Source organism: Podarcis erhardii (genome assembly GCF_964252035.2).
Source record: "Podarcis erhardii genome assembly, chromosome: 2".
Classification (NCBI taxonomy): domain Eukaryota; kingdom Metazoa; phylum Chordata; class Lepidosauria; order Squamata; family Lacertidae; genus Podarcis; species Podarcis erhardii.
In genome coordinates, this window is record NC_138498.1 from 37,845,218 (window position 1) to 37,862,597 (window position 17,380).

Genomic DNA, 17,380 nt, shown 5'->3' on the forward strand with positions numbered 1-17,380 from the left:
ACTTGATGTATTTAGAATGACGACACATACCGTGCTTGCTAGGATTCTGGTCAAGTGGAGAAGCAGCACTGGAGAGATTATCCATTGAGTTGGGATGTGTCCACTGAGGAAGGCGAGATTGGGACTGAGAAGTGTCCTTCACTGACAAACCACCAGGAATGTCCATGCTGTTTACATTCATGTTTGGGTTCAGTCCAGCTAAGAGGAAGTAGGCAGGCTATTAAGAAACACTTAATCCCCGATTCTTGGCATTTAATCACACTTTACTTTAAGCTGAAGTCACAAGCTAATCTTTTTACGTCTACAAGTAATGCAAACATGGGTTAAAGCAGCAAGGGCCCAAGAAGTAAATTGGGAGGGACAGTATATTACAAGCACCAAGTATCTTACAACCACCTAAACTGGTACCTACCACTACATTTTCTGAAAGTTAATTTAAGACTTAAGTTATTTTGTTCTGCCAGTCCTAAACCTTCTACCATTCAGACTCATTCAGGGATCCTGGATTCTAATATTATACAAGATAAAAAGAGTATAAGTGCTGCCTGAGTTTTGTTATACTGATTTTATTCTCTGCTTCTGAAGTTTTTAACACTGTGCCATTTTTTGATGTTGTTATGGTTCAGTTTTAATGGTATTATTATTATTATTAGCTGCCAGAGAACTTTGTTTTTGGGTAGTATATTAATAAAGATAGTAAGTAATTTGGACACAGTTGCCAAATTAGTTAAGAAGCAGAGGTATGCAGGAGAAAAGATTCCAGACTGAAGCAAGTGAAATCACTGTATGTATACATAATTATGTAATTTACATCCTTCTGAACAGGTCCTTAAATAACTGCACATACCAAGGGGGTAAGGAGCAAAGGTGTTCGGTGAAGACTGTTGCTCTTTGGTCTGCAGGTCAGATAGGCCAGGAGCCTGGGGATGGGGTGAAAAGTTATCCATGGCTGATTTGCCTGCAGGGGGGTGCAAAGATAGATGTGGAGGGGGTGGCTGCTGCTTCATAAGCAGGGCCTGGGCCAGCTGGCGCTGGTGCTGCTGGATCTGCTGCTGCATGTTATTGATTGTACGTGCAACCTGGTGGCAAGGAAAAAAGAAAACAAAGTAAGCAAATGCTAGATGGAACAAAGGTTTGTGGCACTTTATCTAGAACCACTCAGCAGACAATGAATTCAATAGATTAATAATTAGATGCATCCCAGACATGTAAGAGAAACTAAAGTCTGTCAGCCCCATTTGTGATTTATGTCTGCATAAAAGCATGCAGCACAGTAGATTTCCTTCACAAATAAGCTTTTTCTTGTAACATGCTAGATTCTTTAGAGGCTTTACATTTGGAAATGGGTCAACAAGTTGCACCTACTTGCTGCTCCTGTTGTCTGATGGGTCCGGAAACATTACGCTGAGCCTGTAACATCTGCTGCTGGATTTGTAAACGTTGGTAAGCCTGCAAGTTGAGGGAAAAAAGAAGTCTACGGTCACAGTGTGAAGAAGCCCAATGGTCTCACTGCAACTGCATTAAATAACGTATGAAACAAATACATGCTCCCAAAGACGTCCTTGCAGGAAGTAACAGACCCAGAGACAGAAGTCAGCTCAGACCAAGAGTGCAAACAATACATGGCCAATTAAAGCTATTTAAAACGTGATGAGGAAAAGGCATCATCAACTGAATGATTGTTCAAGAAAATGTAAACACGGAGATGCAAACAGAGTGTTGGTAGCATGTGAGAGAACTAATCACCAAGGCCCGGGGTAGACAAAACATTTAATCAGGGTTCGTGCTAATTCTGCTCTCTTAATCCTGGTTTAGAACTCAAGTTAACAGGAACACTGTGGTGCAGAGGTTGCCCACAAGGTGCTTGTGAAAGGTCTTAATAAATATCCCCTTTAAAAACCCCTCGGACTTTTTGCCTTTCTTGTTCAATTCTGTCTGCACGACTCCACCTCTCCTACTCTGAGCATGCCCCCTTAAACATGCCCACATCTCACTGAGTGCCAAGTTGCTCTCTGTGAGCAAGTGTAGCGGTGGCTGATGTATGTACTTTCCCCCCTTTGATGGGGTGGCTACTGGGAGAGGGGCATGCCACACCAATCTGTATTGTCTCTTTTTCCTTGGTAGCAAGGTACGTCATGCCCCCACTCCCGCAGTTATTTGGTATTATGCTACATCTCCACAGCAGCCATTTTGTGTTCGGGCCTGTCCTCCTGGCAGCCATTTTGTGACTGACATCCCTAGCACTTTCTCAAAATTCCAAGTGTGTCTACTTGCCCAAAAAGATTAGAGAACCTTTAGCTTGTCAAACTAAGCCCTGGAGCACACATACATTGAGATGATACCAGTGGAATTCATCTGTTGCCTATCTGAAACCCTCTATACAGTCATACCTCATATTATGTCTGCTTCAAGTTACATTCTTTCAGGTTACATCCTGCAGCAACCCGGAAGTACCGGAAAGGGTTACTTCCGGGTTTCACCGCTCGTGCATGTGCAGAAGTGCAAAATGATGTCACGCGCATGCGCAGAAGTGGCGAATTGCAACCCGCACGTGCGCAGACGCGCCACTGTGGGTTGCACACTTTTCATGTTGCAAACGGGCCTCCGGAATGGATCCCGTTCGCAACCAGAGGTACCACTGTACTATGGTTCAAACCATACATTCACACCTGGTCTCTGGCTAGCGCTTAAGCTTATTTAAGGTATTTATACCACTGTTGTTATGTCTGTACATACTTCTGTATGCTCACAAAACTGAAATAAAAAGAAGTTCTATATTTATAACATGGGGCAATTTTCTCAAAACCTAAGATTAGTTGTTGCCATTGGGTACACTGAATTCTACACTGGTATCTGGAAGACTGGGTCCTAGAAAGATTTGGTTTGCAATAACTTTGAAAGGTTTGCAATAAAATACATGCATATTAAGGGCATGACTGATTGCACAAATGAATGGAAATAATGCTCCATTCCATCTACTGGTGAAGAAGTATTGCAGAACATCCATTTTATTAGATTAGCATACAATGCAAAAACAACAACACAGGAATCTATCAGAAATATTGTAGAATTCTGAGTAATACTAGTGGTACCAGAGGTTGTTTTTGAGGTTACAGTCCTATACATGTGTTTCAAAAGTTAAATTTAGAACAATCCAATGGTAATGAGCAAAGAATTTAGTCTTTATCATACTGGAAGTATCAAGCAACTTTTAAGATTCAAGTAGGTATATAAATTCATTTTCAGAACCAAGTCTAATCATCATTTCTGAAGTGAACATGCCCATTCATGTGACTTTAAATGCAAAATTTTCTTTCTGGATTTATAGCTTTCTCACTGTGGCTTTTAACTCACCAGCTGCAGCTGATAGAGCTGGTTCAGCATCGTCATATGCTGAGGATTAATTGGCGAGGTTAATAGTGCAGGATTGAGACCAATGTTTTTTGCTGCAAACTGCAAAAGCTGTGCTTGAACCTGGAGAAAAAGAATGTAAAAGGTGAATATTCATTACTACAGCTGTGTTAGTTACAGGTCTGAACTCCTTGCAGAGTTGAAACAAGACAATTCCAAAAAAAGTGGTTTTTAGGTTACTTGCTGTGATTTTTGTTTAATAGAAAGTTATGTGTAGAAGTTGAAAGCAAACACAACATATCACAGCAAAATAAACCTTCATTCCAGAACTGCTCATCCTTTCTAAATCTGACACATAAAATATAAATACTTGAGAGTTGTATCCAACCAACTCATTGTATGTGTCTAACAACTTCTGCAAGTGTCACACAAATTGCTCTCCCTCTTCTCCCCCCAGAACTGCTCCAGAGGGTTGAGGGAACCCGCAAGGCAGATTTGGGGTGTGTGCAGGGGCAGGAAAGGAAGAGGAAGTTCCACCCTGTTCACAAAAGTCATTCCACACATGCAATGATTTAGTAGGGTACAACCTGAGTCACTAATAACTTTCCCACAACATGCTATTTTTTGTAATTCAAATAAACTGGCATGGCAACTTAAAAACTCTGTGGCATTTCTCTACACATGGTGCCTTTCATAGAAGTATGTTGTGTAAGTGTGGTTGTGTCAATATTTTATGTTTGCATTATTCCAATTGGCACTATCAGCCATCTCTAGGTGCAGATAACTTTAAGAATATATTATTATTTCTTCCATTTAAGTGTTCCACTCAATATGCATTAGTTATGGCACAGAAATGGCCATCGCCAGGGATACAACCATTTTTGGAAAACTGAGGAGCCGGTGAGGAGAAACCTGCCTCCTGACCTCACCGACAACCCAAGTGCTAACCGCTAGGCCCTTGTTTTCCAACTGCCAGTGGTTAATGACACCTGGGTTTGCATCCCTGGCTATCACTAATGCTACAGAGCTCAATCTAACCTGAGGGGAGAGAAACTGAGGCACTTGAGCACGAAGACTAGGCTGGGATGAGTTAAGAGGTTGCACTGGCGGTTGCTGCGGCTGTTGCATGGTCCTGGCTTGTGCTGCTCCGCTATTGCCAAACATACCCAGATTGCCACTCGGTATCTGTGGGATGACAAGGTTAGAAGATTTAGGTTTCACAATTTTATAGCTTGTGACAGTCACTGTAGACTAGCTCAAGACATTAGCAAACAAAGGAGCTCTCATGCAGATTAGCAGCAGGTGAAGGGTTTAAAGCAGTGATGGCCAAACCTGGCCCTCCAGCTGTTTTGGGACTACAATTCCCATCATCCCTGACCACTAGTCCTGCTAGCTAGTGGTGATGGGAGTTGTAGTCCCAAAACAGCTGGAGGGCCAAGTATGGCCATCACTGGTTTGAAGTATAGCAAACTGAAACATCAGTAGGCATGTACCATCAGTAAGAGTTTGGTACAAATACATCAGTTGACCTAAATTACTCACGCAGCCAATCATGTTCACTTTGTGGAAGCAGCTTCCTTTGGAAAGATGATGGTGCGTACAAAACTGCACCTAATTCAGTCAAACCATGGCAAATGCCTCTAGAAGAAGGCTGGCAATGATGCCACTGAAAGTGCTGCAACACCATGGGGATCTGTTACAGAAATTGCTTATCAAATGCAATGCAAGCAACTGGATGCAGATACAAATAGCCACCCTTAAAGATAGTTGCATGTCTAAAGCAGGCTTAAATTTCGCTTTCAAAATGAGTCAATCATAATCTACACGTATGTAAATTACCTTTATCTAGGAAATGACTTTTTTTCCTTGGACATATAGTATAAAGCTTTCCCCTCTAGTTTCAGTAAAAAAAAAATTAAAAATACGTTGCACATGTGGAATGTATGTCATAAAAATATAGATTTGGGTACTGGAATGCATTTGGGCATCCTGCTTGACCATTGTTTGCTCTTCCTAATGGTCATGCCTGAGCAGAAGGGAGGCAGCATCTTCATATTACGCTAAACTATAGTTAAGTGTGATGTCCAAAAGTGGCCAAAGTAAAAATGAATTACTATTATTCTGATAAGTTTGGGTCAACATTCCAGCTTATCCTTTTATAACCTTCGCTTTAAAAATAGAAACAAAAACCACTTGTACCATGTAGTTTCCTGATTATCAACTATGACACATAGTTACAATGTTTGGGGCTTTTTAGCTCATGCAAAAGGCAACTGGGGCATGTGAAACAAATTACCGTATTTTTTGCTCCATAAGACTCACTTTTCTCCTCCTAAAAAGTAAGGGAAAATGTGTGTGCGTCTTATGGAGCGAATGCAGGCTGCGCAGCTATGCCAGAACAGCAAGAGGGATTGCTGCTTTCACTGCACAGCGATCCCTCTTGCTGTTCTGGTTTCTGAGATTCAGAATATTTTTTTTCTTGTTTTCCGCCTCCGAAAACTAGGTGCGTCTTGTAGTCTGGTGCGTCTTATAGAGCGAAAAATACGGTACGTATGGTGTCATGAAACTGGATAGTCTCACAGTATTAGAACCTGGGATAATCCATTGAAGCTGAATGGTAGGAGATTCAAGACAGACAAACTTCTTTACACAGTAAGCTATCCACCCTGGATAGCTTAGAGGGTGAATAGACAAATTCATGGAGCATAAGACTATCAATAGCTATACTGTACATTATCTCCAATCTCCAATATGCCTCTGAATACCAGTTACAGAGGAGCACAAGTAGGAGAGTGCTAAGGAACTTCTGTTTTGCTTGTGGACTTGGCCACTGTAGGAAAAGGATTCTGGCATTTAACAATGCCTAGCCAGCTCAAATACAGTGATACCTCTGGTTACAAACGCTTCTGGTTACGAACTCTGCTAACCCAGTAGTAGCTGCTCCTGGTTGCAAATTCTGCTCCAGGATGTGAAGGGAATTTGTGTGCCGGAGGTGCGCACACAGCGGGAGGTCCCATTAGTGAAAGCGCGCCTCAGGATAAGAATGGTTTCAGCTTAAGAACGGACCTCCGGAATGAATTAAGTTCGTAACCAGAGGTACCACTGTATAAATAATTTGGTCCATAGGTTTTAGAGCACAGCGTTGACATTACAGTGTAAGCAATGGCAAAAGGGCAAATATTTGGTTTCTCTAGTCAAGTGCTCTATCATCTAGACTTGGAAGCAGCACCAAATGTGTGGATTGGACAGTTAAAAATGAATACTGGTCCTGTTCCACCTAACAAGCACATACTGCAACCAAGAAAGCTTGAGGGTGGGGGAGAAGAGTGATATAAAGGCCCCAGTGTAGGGAAACCTTTCAACGTGTATGAGCTGAGAAGGCGAAGAGGAAGTAAGCAAGAGCGGCAAGAGCTATGAGTGGCAAGAAGTATGGCCTGTGTGAGGATGGGAAGGAGTGCCAGTGTGCAGGGACGCTGCGAGATGCACCAGAGGAGAAAAGGACCCAACAACAAAGACAGGAGGAACTGCAGGGAAGTAAGGGCAAGTTCTATAGCTACGGACCTGTGGGAATCTTGGCGTGCAGTAACAACTGTCATTTGAAATACGCTTCGATGACAAGCTGATTTTTGACTTTTCATTCACTACTTTACTTTTGAGAAAAAGGAGCCTTAAAATGAAAAGCAAAGCCAAACAAATATCTTGCTGACTAGCAAGCGCAAGCGTGCCGACATTCAAATAACTGTCACTCAAAAGATACCTTACCTGTCTAGAAGAATTCAAGTTTTGCATGCCCAGCCCTGAGGCAATCCCACCCAGGGTCTGATTAGGGAGTGCACTGTTTGAAAGGGGGAGCTTCAGGCTTGGTGAAGGCAAAAATGGTGAAGTAGTGGGCTCTTCCACTAGGCCGCCATCCTGATTGAAAAAAGAAAGGGTGAGCTGTGTGCAGTGTCCAGGTACAGACAGTGCACAGAACAGTTTCCCATGGAAATATAAGTGGAACATGGATGAATAAAAGTTCAAAATATTGTTTAAAAAGGCATGAGGAATATATAATGAAAAGTATGGGGTGGAAGGGAGAAGAAAAAGAGAAACAGAATTTAGATACTGTTTGTCTTTACTTTTCGCTTTGCATTTTGTAAATCTATAACTGAACAGTATTCTGTAGTATGAAAAATGGCAGGCACAAAAAGGAATGCTTGTTGTAACATTTTAAAAATAGGAATGTTACAGGGCAACCGATCACTTGCCTCAAGAGGAATGGCAAGAACACCCGCACAAGGCAGACTTCTGTCTGATCATTACTTCCATGCCCACTTCATTTCCTCTCTTTTCTCTCAATTACAAAATAAAACAAAAGGGGAGGGGTTGGAGGACAAAAGGACATTCAATTTTTCTGAAAACCCTGATTGCATTTTTGGAACACTGCCATAAGCCAAAGTGGAAACAGACTTATGAAGAAAGTTAAAAATTACAGGAGTTTCAGAATGCTTTCTTCACTGATACTTTGGTAATATACATAATCAACAATTCCAATTTTAGGTAGTGTTCTAAATTGCAAATCAGCTGTTGAGAAAACTTGTTCCATTAATCTTCTGTGTCATCTACAGTTTGGTACATGACAGACATTAAACTATTTTTAAACATTAGCATAGTAATCAGTATGTAAACAAACATCTGCTATTGAATGCAGGTGTATAACAATTTATTTTTAAATCAGTTACCAATTTGAGGGATGAGGAAGATGACAAGGGGGCTGCTATGTTGACAGTGTCCTAGTCTGAATGCCATGTTTTCGAGCGAATCGGAATTTTCAAAGAATTCTGTATTGTCAACTGCAGCCCCAAGCATATTCCAGTTTATATGCATATAGGTTTCACTGGCATGAGTAGGACTTGAATAAGTGGGCTGAATTTTGTGTCTAATTCTTCAGCTTTGTCATAGCATAAACAAAAACCAAATTGTGACCCACCCAACCCAACCAATTTCCAGTTAAAAAATTCTTCAAAGAATTGGGAGCAAGAACATCCCATAAATTGGTGAGTTCATATGTAACACTTCTAATCCCTCAAGAAATAAGATTATCTCCTCCCTCCCTTGCATGCTCAGAGTCAATTAAGTTTTGAACCAGGCAAGTCATCACCTAAGTGCTGTCAAGCTGGTTTGTGCATATTCTCCAAACTATTACTGGAAATCACAACTTAAAGTTGGTTCCTGGTTCTTGTTTCAAGGTCAGCCACAAACCATAGTTTGCCGATTTGGATGAAATGGCAAACAACAATTTGCCTAAAAGATGGGAAGGAAGAAATGCCATACTAATGAGGAAGAGGCTTGCACAAAGCTTATTCCCAATAATCCAAACCATGGTTTGGAAGATTGGACACATTATATGTGAAACAATCCAAAATATCAAGAAGAAAACCTTACAGCTGAAGCTTTAGGTGGAGGAGGCTTGGGAAGTAATCTCATCTGTCTAAGTCTATCTAGGAGGCCATGTTCCACTGACCTATTCTAGGGGTATTCTGCTCTTCCCCCAAAAAATGTTTTTTTCTGTGTATAGCTAGTGTCTTTGGGGTTTAATGCAGGATAAACACAGTGGGCCAGTGTGGACATAAGCTAAACCGTGATATAGTGTTACAAATTCATGAGCCAGGATACTTCCAACATTCATCAAGTGCCAGTTCAGAAACATCTGCTAATCACAATCCCTTGTTATGTCATACTCGAGAAAACACTGTGCAAATGCTAGTTAGTGAGCAAGCTGGTATCATAAATGACAATTATACCCTGGGTTTGTCTGAATTAACCAGAGTTCTTAGAGTCTGAACATAACATAATGGTTAATTTAACATCAAAAGAGAAAGTTTTCAATCACCTTTTCTTGTATGCAAGAGGAGAAAAGGTAGAGTGCATAACATTTCCCTTAAAATGTTAAGTGGTATATTAATTATGTAAATAAATAAACACTGTACGTGGTTCCTGGGGCTATTGGTTCCTCCCCTTCCTCATGGCTTCCCCCATCCTACTGACATCCTCACTGTATAATAATACAGATGTCTTCTGAAAACTTATTTATTTCCACAAGCCTACCTAGATGTATAATTTATTTGGGTATATTTGTTTTAATTTTATCTGTGTTTTATTGATAATTATCATATTATGTTCACTGCTTAGAGGTTTTTCTATATATATATATAAAAACCTGAACTGCAGCAATCCATGAAGTTGGCAATCAGCCCCACACATGAGCTCAGAGGCCCAAGTACAGAGTGTAGCAGTTACAAGTTTCTTTAAATAAGAGGCTCTAGCCAGTGGGATATATGTTCCGAGACCCTCAGCTCACATGCATGCCTGCCTGTCTCAATCTCATTCTCCTCAACACAGCTAGACAAAGAGAATGATTAGGAAGGGAAGGAGCAGGTTATGTTGGGAGGCACTGAAGATCAATGAGAAAGGAATGAAAGTAAGTGATAAGAACAGGCATAGGCAGATTCGGCCCTCCAGATGTTTTGGAACCACAACTCCCCATCATCCCTAGCTAACAGGACCAGTGGTCAGGGATGATGGGAATTGTAGTCCCAAAACATCTGGAGGGCCGAGTTTGCCTATGCCTGGACAAGAAGGACAAAGTGAGTCCTTGGTGAGGGGAATGAGACAACAGTAAGAGGGGGTGTGTGTGTGTGTGTGTGTGTGTGTGTGTGTGTGTGTGTATGTGTGTGTAGACTTACTTTTGAAACTGAACAGCAGGAGCCACAAGAAAAGAAGGTAGTGTGGGAAAAGGGGACTGCAAATTTAATCTGTGTGTGAGAGAACTGTGGAAGAGAAAGTGAATGTATGAGTATGGTGCATGCTTCTGCACGTGTGTAAATAGATGGCTGGGGATTTCCATGTGTGAAAAGAGAAGGAATGGATTTTTGTTGGGGTGAGAGGGAGAAAAACAGAGGTGTGTCTGCACACTTTGGGCTTCGGCCCTGCCTATTGCCCTCACATGGTCTTCAGCCACTTTTTCTCACAATAAATGCAGCTCTTCACTTATAAAGGGTTATCCACCTCAATGCTAAGCTACTGGCATTACATCTGAACTGGCCTACATTTATCAATGTGCAGTGTCTGTGCTGTGGAGCAATTAATATAGAAGTAAGAACAGGGGCTTCTACTGCTACGCTGTGCCTGTCTGGAAGAACGATAGTAAACAAAAGCATGTCTTTCCCGCCCCCACTGGTTTAGTATCACAGACTGCAGCAGGGTGCTGAGCAAAGGTTCTGCCCCTTGTGGAGCCAGATTATTCTCTGATGCTTAAATATCCCCTTCTGCAGGCAAATATTCTACAAGTAAAAGCCTGAAGTCATGTGGAAAAAAATCTCAATTTTGCTGTGTACTTTGCAAATAATTATAGCTTCACGAGTGTATGCATGCTCTTTTGTTAACTTGCTAAAAGCAGTAATTTTACAGCTAATTTGCATCATCTTCCCACCCACTCACTCAGAAGATTATTAAGTGTCAGGGAATAGCCCATGTTCCTAAAAAGGTGAAATATTGTTCCATGCCAATCAAACATGAAATATCTGTGGAGTCCTAAATAAACTCCTACTAATACAAGTTTTTCTGCCGGCTCCTTGTAGAGGCCTATGAAAAGTTTCTTTATCATCAACCAATGTGATACTTAGTTTAGTGCTGGAAGCTCCTGAGGGAGGACACAGACATTTTCTAATCATATCCCCAAGGTCTTTCAGCTCAACATGTTTCACATTCTGCAAGAATATCCGTCATGCTCCACAAACTGCAGCTTGCATGACAGTAACAGGTTCAAGGATTTCTTCTGTTCAGGTCATGAGCTGTTTGCTATCCTTTCTTGCCTCTTAAGCAGGAATACTTTTCAGTGTCCTATATATTCCTACTACTCAGGATTGGTTTGCTCTAAAAACCAAGGTTCCTATTCACGTACAAAATATTGTGGAATGCTTAAAAAGTCATTTGGTCTGAAGTTTGGCCTGAAGAAAGCTAGGACATAGCTGGAAGAAGAAGGAAAAGCATTCCTCAGAAGGGGAAAGTGGCCTTAACACTTTAAAGGCCAAAGAAACAGAAATGAGAATGAAATGTTTTGTTGTGATCCATACTCCATAGTATGATCCACAACAGAACTTTCAAGTACTGTATTTAGGTGCAATCCACCCCCGCACCTTTATGTGCTAATGCCACATAATAATTATTTTTCCAAGTAATGCTCCGGGTTAACAAGAAAAACTTCCTGAAAGAGTCCTATACTAATGGAAAAGGAATTCTGAGCATTTTCAGACTCAAAGGAGCCCTTCTGTTCACCAGCGGGGCAACTCTGGATGGAACACATGGTATTCATTTGTTGTGTTTACAACCCTTAAAAACACATAGAAGTGTGATACTGTACCTAGAACTGTAAACTGTAGAAAAGCTGGTCTTTTCATAAACAAATAAAGGCACTTGCTAAGCAATTAATAATTTTAGAAATAAAGTTGGGGATGCATATGATGATTACTTTATCTTGATGTCTCAATTACAGACTCCAAAAGAAGTGTTCTTCCTGGATTCTTATTCTCTGGAGCATTACAAATTGCCATGGCCAGTAATGGGATTTTGGATGTGGTAGATGTGTCAGTGAAGTATTAGTGCATGTGGTGCCCTCCAGATGTTTTTTATTCTACAGCTCGCATCATCCCTGAGCGTTGGCCATGCTGGCTGGGGCTGATGCGAGTTGGAGCCCAACAACATCTGGATGGCAGCCCATTGGTTGCTCCTGTACTAGAGTGTCTAAGGACAAACCTGTAAGAGAAGCTCCATGTAGTGGCTGGGCCTTTTTTAATTATTCAATGTATTTGGGAAAGTTTAAAAACTATTACTGGTGTCTCTCGATTACTTGGCAAAAGACAAGAGAAATAAATTATGTTTTTCATATTTCACATATCCACACTGCAAGATGATGTCTCAGCTCAATATTTATTGTTGATATGGCACCACTGAGGTACAACACTGAGGTTCCTCCTCCACAGAGGAACATAAAAAAGATTTCTGCCTTATGGCAAGAATGGGAAACCTATGGCTCTCCAGATGTTGTTGGACTCCAAATCCCATCAGCTACAGGCAGCAGGGCCAGTGGTCAGGAATCATGAGCTGTAGTCTCAACAAGGTCTGGTGGCCCATAGGTTAGCCAGCCCTGCTAGAAAAGAACAGCTGGAAACAGCAAGTGGCGATATTGTGCTAATGCCAAATGTCTACACCTGCAGATGAAATAGGACATCTCACTCTCCAGTAACTAAGCTTTCTTTTACTAGTAAGCTAAGAAGTAAAGGGAGCAGACTCATGAGGCAAAACAGTAGATTTACCTGCCCCACCCAAATTTTCCAGGTTAATCTAACTTTTAGAATTTCTTCCCACTCTGCTTCCAGAGTGCTGCACCTACCTTGTCAAGGAAGGTGGGGCGGTCCATGGAAGACTCTTTGGAGATCGGTGGTGGGCGGCAGCCAAGGGGTTTGGTGACCATTCCATTGTAGTCAGCCACACCCATTCCACGCTTGTCCATTTCCACCTTCTTTTCCAGCAGAGCACCTGCAAAAAGTAAACACAATATGAAGACACCAAAGAAAATGAGGGAAATGTCCCTAAATCAAGACAAAATGACTGTTGTACTGATACAACTATTGCTACACTCCCACTGATATTAATACACTTCATACTTGAAATTTAAAATGCATTTTGTCTTTTAAAACACTAAGATTGGCACTTGATAATTTACAACCAACTCGATCCTTTGAAATAATGCTGCTGGGAAAAGTGATGCAAATTTCATTGTAACAGATCAACCCTTGCAGATGTCTATTTCAGTTACAAAAATACTTACTCATGGCCTGATCTAGATTCATACTGTTACTCTTCAAGGCCTCTTCTGCTGGCTCTCTCTGCAAAAATGAGAAATTGCATTTTTTCACAACTATGAAACACAATGTAGATTTTACAAGAACTGTAAAACAGGTGCAAGGGGAGACATACCTAGAGCTTTCAAACCATTCAACTGGTTGAAACAGAGGAATTTTGCAATCAAGTCAGTAATATATATGTAAAATTTGGAGCAAGATGGATTTGCTAGAAGCCATGATTCAGAGCACCTTACACCGATTACTTCCTCTCTTAAGACATCATAATCTGACATGCTGATTTTGGCTGGGACTTATGGAAGCTTGGGTCCACCAGCATCTGGGGGGCTACAGGTTCCTCATCACTGCTTAACACCATGAAGCCAAAACCAGAAGAAATACTAACACATGACTATTCCTAGACTAGAACCACATGATGGATGAGCTAGAAATTTAATAAATAAATAAACAAGCCAAATGTTACTCACTGGGAAGCCCATGTCTGTGAGCTGTTTTATCAGACGGTTCATGATCCAGGCCTCATCTTGCTTACTAGATGTCTTCATGCCCTGAGAAAATGAATTGAGAGGAAAAATGGAAAACTTTTAAACAAGAAAACCCTACACTCAATTTAATTCAACAGGACTTACTTCTAGGTAACAGTATATAGGATTGCAGTCTAAATTTCTTTATAAGTTACTTTAAAGCTGAAAGTGGAGGCTTTCAGGTTTACACAAATCTTATTCTATTATTCTTATTAATCTTTCTTATACAATCAGCTGAGAAAGATTCCTACTTTCTACCTTTGTTGGACAGCAGAGAAATAGCTTATCACACGTGTTAGCAAGCAGACATGCAATATGACCTGTAAACCTCTTGTGTCCCTTATTTGTCAGAACTCATTCTATGTGCTCTTTGCATAAATGTTGAAATACTGCAAAAATCAGATCTGCTTGTGTCTGTAAAGAACACATGACTGACATCTACACCAGGGTGCAAAGGAATCTGTTAGGCAGGGCCATAGCATATCAACTGATTCTCTAGTCCATTCCAGCTTTCCAACACCATTTGAACATGACAAGTGATGGTAACTACAGGATAACAATCTTATTGTAGTGCTTTTTGAAAATGATGACTTTCATACTTTTATAAAACAGTTTGATAAAGTATAAAAAAATAAGTGCACGAACCATCTCATCTTACTGATTTTTATAACCCAGCTGTGCTTAGTCTTACCTTTTGAAGTCCTTTCTTTGGAGCATTTCCCCAGGAGCTACAAGAGGAATTACTCTCTTGTGAAGCAGTATTATTCCACATATCTCCTTCTTCATCTTCCCACTGACTTGTACTGAGATTTACTTCATCTCCACCACTGCCCCAGCCTTCTTGCATAGAAGATTTAGAAGCTGTAGGAGGAATGGAACATTTCAGTTGACCTTCCTATACTTTAAAATCAATGGGCTTCGTTCACATGTATGAGTCAAGACTTAGCACAAACATGTGGGATCTCGCTGAGAAGGTAGCAACCACTTTGCTCCTCCCTCCAGCACTGCTGCACCACTGTGAACCAAATCATGGATTGGCTTAGTGGCTTATTCATCTGAACCTAGGCCTTTGATGTGTCTCATTCCAGACAAATCATGAATGAAAAGTCATTGCTCAGAGTGAGAAAAACCACAAGCCTGGGTTCAGGAAACACACTAGGCCAAATCACAAGAAGCTGACAGCAGGAGTAATGTGCCCACTATTTCCTCTCTAGGACCCCAGACGCTCAGGTCACACTAAGCATTATGTGCGAGTCAATATATTTGGAAATTTTGTCGAGCTTGTTCTGTATTTTACTATTTGGAGAGTTTATGTCTGAATTAATAAAAAGAGCATAGGTTATACATGTTGGCCTGTTGTTGGTTGTACAAGTGATCAAGCAGAATACCTGTTTAAGCTAAAAAAAGTAATCTATATGAAAACAGAGCTATAATTCTTCTTGCGAACTCAGCCAAGGCAAGTCAACACACACACTTACCTGGTTTGCACAGTACTGGGGCAGCAGCTGGTGCACTTGCTCTTCCATATGACCCTGCTGACTCAGCAGAGTTATCTCCCCACCCTGTACCGCTGCTGGGAGGCTTTCCCCATGCTGAAGTGCCATTATCAACTGCAGCAGAAGGGGAGGAAGGCTCTCCCCATGAAGCTTCAGGCTTTGCATGGATAGCAGGCATCTCTCCCCAGCCTGCTGAAATCAGAAATGGGGGGGGGGGACATGGTTAGAGGAAACAAAGAAACATAAAATCAACTTTTCAGACTACATCTCCGGAAATCGTTACATACATACATACATACATACATACATACATACATAACTAGCTATGGACAACTTTTAAACATGAAGCAACTGGGGGAGAGAGGATTTAATTAAGACAGACCCATTTCATTTCCTCTTCAAGAAAGAATATACCTGTGCACAGTAAGAATAACTTGCTGAAATTGTGAAGGAAGTGGTGCCTGCATCATAATAAGAAACAGCACCTGTGGATTCTTTTGGATGACTGAGTCACAAGCATTCCCTACCTCCTACAAAATGCCAATTGATTATGATAATAAGACACATCAGATCAAATAAATGAAGATGTAGACACCACAGTGCCCTCCAGATGTTATTGGATAAACTGCCACGGGCTGATGGGAGATGGACTCAAACAATATCCGGTAGGTACTATCTTGGCTACACCTGGCTGGAGTAATGTGTGTCTTGAGAACATATATGAAGCAGTTATTAAATCTGGGAACTAAAACCAAAGTGATTTTTAAAGAAATTAGATGATTGGACCACATACTGAGTATGCCTTGATTTGATCCAGAGCAATAGGTTACTATCACAGTGTCAGAATGTTGTGTGTTTTACAAGGATAACATGGTCACTGGAGGAAGGAGTAAACATGAGAAAAGTAATTTACAACTTGAGATCAGATAATAAACAGAGTTTGCATGCAGTGACTATCTAAATTATTATTGTATTATATAGGGAAGACTCCCCCAGCTTTCACTTATTGTTATGAGCTGTCCAAAGAACACTGTCGTTGGGCAGCATGCAGATACTATAAAAAATGAAACAAAAGTCCCTGATCAGGAGCCAAGGATGGACTGAGTTGGCTATGGAACATGGTCAGTGGTATCAGAGCAGAAGTGGCAGAGTTGCTCTTCCACTGTCCCGATGAAGGTTGCCTTTCCCATGCACTGTAACCCCACACATTGAAAACAGCTCCTCCATGCTACAACTAGGCTTGAAAACACTGTAGCCAACCGAGGGCTGTTTTCAAGCATAATTGCTGCATTGGGCAGCTGCAGCTGGGGAGAGGTTAATCCTCCCCATCTTTAGGGTTCATGATCACCTCTGGCAATTTGGTTTGAAACAAGCTAAAAGGCTTTCCCAAAAATAGTTGCCGGGGGAGTGATGCATGTGTGCTATGTGTATACTATACGACTGTGTGTGTGATGTGTGAGAATGTGGGGTGGTTGCAGGAAGATCATCGTTACGATCCGCATTTGCTCTCCTTTTACAGAATTCTGTCTATCATTCACCATTATCCTCGGTTTCTTGCAGCTGATGTATCTTTGTTTAGGGTGGCTTTCTGTAATGTACCGGTAAGAAGCTTTGAGGCAGAAAAATGGTCCTGCACCAAACAGAAACATAGTAATTGCTTTGAGCCATCCTACGTTCCTAAACAGCTTGTAAGCTGACTAGGAGTTGACATCTTAATGATCAGCCCTTCCTTCTCTAGTAAAATCCTCATGCTTCTTTTCCAAAAGGGACCTTTACCACAGGAGGCAACACTGCAAGGTCAAACGTCATGCTGCTGTTTACCAAAGCCAGGCTCTAATGCAGTAGGTCTGGCTTGGTTAATCACAGACAGCATACATCATTCCACTAATCACCTGGCCGCTAGCCAACAGTGGAGGAAAAATCACTTGTTAGCTTTGGGTCTCAGACCTGTCTTTTTTAAGATAAGTCTTCTCTAAGAGCTGCAGCATGTTGAAGTAACGTGATTAATTTTAGATTCTTATTTTGAATTTATTTTCATGGCAGACTTCAAAAGATCAGATTCTGATCTTCTCTTATTCAGGCACAAAGAGAAAGAAAATTAAAGCAG

General features: G+C 41.2%; 1 protein-coding gene across 8 annotated transcripts in view; it reads right to left on the bottom strand.

Annotated features, from left to right (window-relative positions):
• The window catches only part of TNRC6C (trinucleotide repeat containing adaptor 6C), a 425,196-nt gene that overhangs the window by 22,827 nt on the left and 384,989 nt on the right, over positions 1-17,380 (bottom strand). For 6 of the 8 annotated variants that reach the window (XM_081850635.1, XM_081850637.1, XM_081850641.1 and 3 more), the window contains 11 exons: positions 15,256-15,465; positions 14,469-14,638; positions 13,721-13,801; positions 13,220-13,277; positions 12,782-12,927; positions 7,114-7,263; positions 4,390-4,536; positions 3,355-3,474; positions 1,366-1,449; positions 848-1,079; positions 31-198 (listed from right to left, as the gene is read on the bottom strand). In XM_081850635.1, coding sequence (XP_081706761.1) covers positions 31-198; positions 848-1,079; positions 1,366-1,449; positions 3,355-3,474; positions 4,390-4,536; positions 7,114-7,263; positions 12,782-12,927; positions 13,220-13,277; positions 13,721-13,801; positions 14,469-14,638; positions 15,256-15,465 — 1,566 coding nt within the window. The remainder of the gene's footprint in view (positions 1-30; positions 199-847; positions 1,080-1,365; positions 1,450-3,354; positions 3,475-4,389; positions 4,537-7,113; positions 7,264-12,781; positions 12,928-13,219; positions 13,278-13,720; positions 13,802-14,468; positions 14,639-15,255; positions 15,466-17,380) is intronic. The other 2 variants (XM_081850636.1, XM_081850638.1) reach the window with 2 other exon arrangements.